We start from the raw sequence: 5520 nt of genomic DNA on the forward strand, positions 1-5520 counted from the left end.
AATAAAGATTTCACCAAGGTAAGACATGATGTCGTGGTCAGTGTTAATATATTGGCGATGACCACAAACAAATCAGCGTATGGTCATAGATGAGAGTGAAAATAGGTTCAGTTCATAGTGAGACTGTAGCGGGCTAGGGTTAGGGTTAGGGTTAGGACGTCAGCTGAGTAGGCGGTCCTTGATATGTGGGTCCAGGACACATGTGGCCTGGCGTGATCGGATCGCTATCAGACCTGAGGGCGTTCACACCTGTACTTAGAGCTGTCCACTTGTGATTGGCTCACAAAAAACACATTACCAGGCGTGTAAGGGGTCAGTGATCAGACCACATCTGGAGGAGGTCTGGGCCCCCATGTGGCCACCTGTGTGAACGCTACAGTTTCACAGTGATCCCAAGTATTTCTACGCTTCTCAGTGTCCACGTGTTTAGTTGTTTGTGGTCACGCTATCAACACTGACCAACACTTTAATGTGGTGCATTCACATGTATTTCATGATCGTATCACTCAGGGAGGATGTTATTACCAGGGTGTGAACGGGGCCTCCGACAACACAAGAACCAACTTCTTTAAAATCTCTAAATTTCTAAATCCGCCACGCTCAAAGCAAAAGTGAAACTGAATTGAGGAACAAACTGATATTTCCATGGAAGCAACTAAATATTTTTGTTGTGGTTCAACTACATTATATTTGTTGATCGATCTGTTTTTCTCTGATTATACACTATTATTCTCTGTAGTAATGTGTTGACCATTTATTCCTGACTTTTTAATTTCTTATACTTAGATTGTATAGATTGCAAATTTGACTCAAAATGTAATACAATTTCATGTGAGACTCAGTTTTGATTCTTGAGAGATTCAGTTTGTTTTGTCTCTGCATGTGGAATAACTCAGTTTTTCCTGTGTTTCACAATCGCGTCCAGCCTTTGCCTGTGGTCTACCTTCACCCAGTGCATTCAGCTGCCAGGAACCATGTGGAGGCCTGCTCAACCCAAACCTCTGCCCTGAACCAAAACCCAAACCATCACACCGTGACAGCACCATAAACATTCTAAATCACGTTCTCATTCGTGTCCTGCACAGTGAGTCCCTCTTGCAGGGGGAAACCTTTAACAGTGGCCTATAATTAGCTGTTGTTCCATTGACCCCACCATCACAGACTCTCTTTCTTTCCACTGACTACAAGCGAACAAATGACTGACTTCACTCAACACCAACCATTTCACTGCAGTGGAGCAAATATGCAACTGTGGCCCTGAGACATGAGCCAACAGATGAGGAGATGGAGGAAGGAAAAGAGAATCCAACAACAACAACAACAACAACAGGCAGGAGATGAGAAGCATGTTGCTCTGCAGAGTCACTGAAGCCCAGCTGTTGACAGCAGTGTGTGTGCGTGTGTGTGTGTGTGTGTGTGTGTGTGTGTGTGTGTGTGTGTGTGTGTGTGTGTGTGCGGTGTGTGTTTTACCTCCTCAGCCTTCAGCCCGAGGCAGAATGTCAACTTATTCTCAGGATCCATGTCCGGAGCTGAATACCGAGCCGAGCAGAGGAAATAGAGCCGCAGAGGTGGGACGTTTCTCGGTTAGACCCCCATCACCGCACCGCTGTCCCACTCCACCACAGACACGGCGGCCTCTCCATCCGCCATTCCCCCGGACAGACGCATGCACCCACGGACTGACGGACGGAGGGATGCCCCCCTCTCCCGGTGTGAATCTCAGTGGCGGGGCGGCGGGCTGTCACGCTGCACACGGTCGGGCGGTGGACGGTGAGTCGCTGTAGTGGGATGTGGAGGTTTCACGCTTTGTTTTCGCAGGGAGGCTGGAGCTGGGCATGATGTCATGCTTCTCCAACCCACTAACGACTTGTACGGCAGCGCTGCGGCTTTGATTGGCCGGAGCTCCCAGCAACAGCCGCGCAGAGGCCGCCTCAGCCAGGGGACCTCGGCCGGGCTGCGTCCACACACACTGGTGCTCTGACCCCCAGAACCGCCCCTGGACCACTGAGCCGCTGGGCCACTGCACACACACGTGTTTCTGACATTGTACTGACACATTTAAAACACTTTTAAACTCCTCCAATCTGCCATAATTCCACTAACTCTGCATCTTAGCATATTTGCACTATTGTTGTTTCTTTAGGTGCATATATATATTTTAGATGTATATATATATATTTTTTTATTTTTATTTTTATTTTAAATTTTTTGATATTCTATTTTATATTATTTTATTCGATATTTTTTTTGCTTGTAACATTCTGAGCATTGCTAGACGAGAGCCTGTCACCCAAGCATTTCATTGCCAGCGACTGCTAAATGTAATTGTTGTGCATATGACAATAAACACTTGACACTTGATTACAACGATGATGTGTACAAACAGTTTTTACAGTGAGAGATTCTATTAGGAACACTAGGTTGACCTATACTACAGTTAAAATTATTATTATAATTATTATAATTATTATAATTATTATTATTATTAGTTGTTGTAGTAGTAGTAGTAGTAGTAGTAGTAGTATTAATTTACATTATGAAGAATTATATCCCCACAGTGTTGAATTATAGTTCATCATATTTCACTTGTTGTTTATTTTGAATCAGCTGCAGATTCATACTATATACAACAAGCTACTACATTCATCAGGAATTAGGTCTGAGCGTTAGAGCAAATATAAATGGACAAATGTTATTGTTATTATTATTATTATTATTATTATCTTTATTCATTTATAGTATGTAGAATTGTGTCCCCACAGTGTCTTAACAGTCAGTATCTTCTTGTCCTGAACCACTGGTCTGTTTTGAGTCCGGTCACATTTTATTTCAACATAAACATCTTGTTTATTTTTATAGCAATGTCATGGAAAATATAATCAAATACAATACTATATACATTTGAAATATTCCAGGCAAAAAATAAAAGTGAAATAAAATCAACAGTTCTTTTAGGTGTATTCAGAAGTGTCAGTATAGGTGAAATACTTTTTTTAATAGTATCATGTAGTTGCATATCAAAGCGTAGCATACAACCCAATGGCAGGTTATACCTCAATATTCACAAGAGGGCAGCAGAGTACACAATGTCGCTTTTTGAGTGATGTTTGTCTGCATGTGAAGTAAAATCAATGACTTATGTGTGTGTGTGTGTGTGTGTGTGTGTGTGTGTGTGTGTGTGTGTGTGTGTGTGTTAGTATGTAACCATACCATGTTTTATATGATCCATCCATCCATCCATCTGTTTAGGGGCTGGGGACGATATCAGGTGACCTTTTGCTAGAGTCTAAATGTGCGTTATCTTTCCCATATAAAGCTTTTATACCAATTAATCAATACTTTAAAATATAACCTTTCGAGGGGTTTTCAAACAATTAGTTGGGTTTAAACTATTAAAGTAGTTTTGAGTTGAATTTTGTTTGTGATTCTATATTCATTTGGACAAAAATAGATTTTATCTTGTGAGAAATAAGAGGTGAAAAAGCTGCTTCTCTTTGTAATTATTGGATACTGCATTTATCTCTATATATGTTTAAAACAGTATAATCATATGAGCAGCCCCCACCTCAGTAAAATAATACACTCAGAGTTACTGTAATTTTCTCAGGCATTGTAGAGAAGTTGTTTGGTCAGCTGCCTTCACACACGTACGCTTCTTCTGACCACATGGCCACACACATGTACACGCAGACCCGCACACAAGAGCAACAAACACATTTTAAAGGGTCACAGGAAGTTGTATTTGCAAAGTTTCATTTACTATTAATAAATACACCATGCTGTGGTACATAGACAAATATGTGTTTTGTACGTTTTTGCCCGATTTCGTCCAGAGCTGCTGTGAATCAAGCGTTCATGTCGACTACCATGAGGAAATGCGAGGCTGTAATATAATTTGGACGCAACTCAAAATGAAACTCAAGTGTGTGTTAGGTTTTTCTTCTCCATGGTGAGGTTAGAGACATGTGATTTACAGTGTGCAATTATTACTCATGCTGATTACCTCACAGCTCCATGATCTGAGGAATTTGTGGCTTCCACACACTGCGACCTGGCATGAACTAAGTGAGATGTGGCCGTGGAGCACGTCCCTCTTTCTTATCTCATGTCAGAGTCACCAACCTCTCTCTGTCGACGCACGGGGAGTAGCTGCTGTGCAAAGCAGGAACACAAACACATGAACACGTGATGGTTTTACAGAACCTTTTCTTTCAGGAAAAAGATATTTTTTCCTAAAGGGACCAGAGTTCTTTTCTTTGGATGAGCAGTTTCCCTCTCACCGCTTCAAAGTTTTTTATTCAAACAGCAACAGTTTTAAAGTGACAGTTTAATAGAGATTTTGATCAATATTTGTTTGGCACTGAACCAGCAGACACATGTGATGTTTAAAAGGTTCGGTTGCAACCACCAAACCATTTCTTGGCACAGCGTGGTCTATTAGCTCCGCCAAGGAGGTTGTGTTTCTGTTGGTTGTCTGTTAGTTAGCAGAGTTATGCAAGAAATACTGGACTGATTATCACAGAACTCGGATGGAAGGATGTGGTGTGGGGTGGGTCAAAAAGGAATCCATTAAATGTCGGTGTCGATCCAAGTCAGGGGTTCAGATCCAGTAATATTTTTTCACTCTCTTTAAAATGACAAGATAGGGTGTTTTCAGTGATTTCATGGAAGAATAATTCATGGATCTTGAAAGGCATCAGGCATGTTTAAGGGACTAATATGTGTGTGTGCAATTTGGTGCAGATCAAAATGAAAAATCTGGATCTAGTGAATTTAAATGTGGTTTCATGAGTGGACTGGTGAGCCTTTGTGGAGGTATGCACTCTATTGAGGGCCATTCTACTTTGGCTGTGAGGTTTTCTTATGATATTGTTATATCACCATGCATAATGTTATTTCTTATCAACCTGTAGTTGTAAAATATATTTCATCATCCATTGAAATACACATACATGAATTTCCCGTTTTTATTCCACTTCTCACTCGCACAAACAGCATGTACATCAAGTGCATGCACAGAAGTTTCCACTGTGATAGTTACACTCATGTATCTTCCTGTTATTTTGTGAGAGTCTACATGCATCCCAGGCCCAAACAAAAGAGTTCACTCTGCAGACAGACACATGAAGGTTGTATATGACAGTGAGGAATGCCTCCTGTGCTTTCATCGGTTGCTGTGTTATTATGAAACTTGCCCCTCAACTGACAGTCACAAGTCATGACGATGATGTTACTCTGGAAAGCACACATGTAAAAACACATGTTGTGCCACTTTAAACTTCCCTTTTCTTATAATGTCCACAAAGAAACCAACAGGGCTGAATAATTTGTCAGTGCCTGGAAATTGTAAAGTGGTCAGGTGCTGCAAAAAAACCAAAAAAACCAACAAAAAAAACATGCATCTGTCTGCACTTACCACATCGTCAAGTCACATCCTGTGCCTCAAGGACATGTGACATTTGAAAATGCCACTGTAAGTGACAGCACGCTGCACAATGCATCCCTGAAGGGGGGGAGAGA

General features: G+C 41.4%; 1 protein-coding gene across 1 annotated transcript in view; it reads right to left on the reverse strand.

Annotated features, from left to right (window-relative positions):
• LOC118123324 (proline-, glutamic acid- and leucine-rich protein 1) overlaps positions 1-1972 on the reverse strand; it is an 11601-nt gene extending 9629 nt beyond the window's left edge. The window contains exon 1 of the mRNA XM_035180672.2: positions 1471-1972. Coding sequence (XP_035036563.2) covers positions 1471-1521 — 51 coding nt within the window. The 5' untranslated portion in view covers positions 1522-1972. The remainder of the gene's footprint in view (positions 1-1470) is intronic.
• Positions 1973-5520: the final 3548 nt, after the last annotated feature.

The sequence above is a fragment of the Hippoglossus stenolepis genome, chromosome 2 (genome assembly GCF_022539355.2).
Source record: "Hippoglossus stenolepis isolate QCI-W04-F060 chromosome 2, HSTE1.2, whole genome shotgun sequence".
In the NCBI taxonomy this organism is placed as follows: Eukaryota; Metazoa; Chordata; class Actinopteri; order Pleuronectiformes; family Pleuronectidae; genus Hippoglossus; species Hippoglossus stenolepis.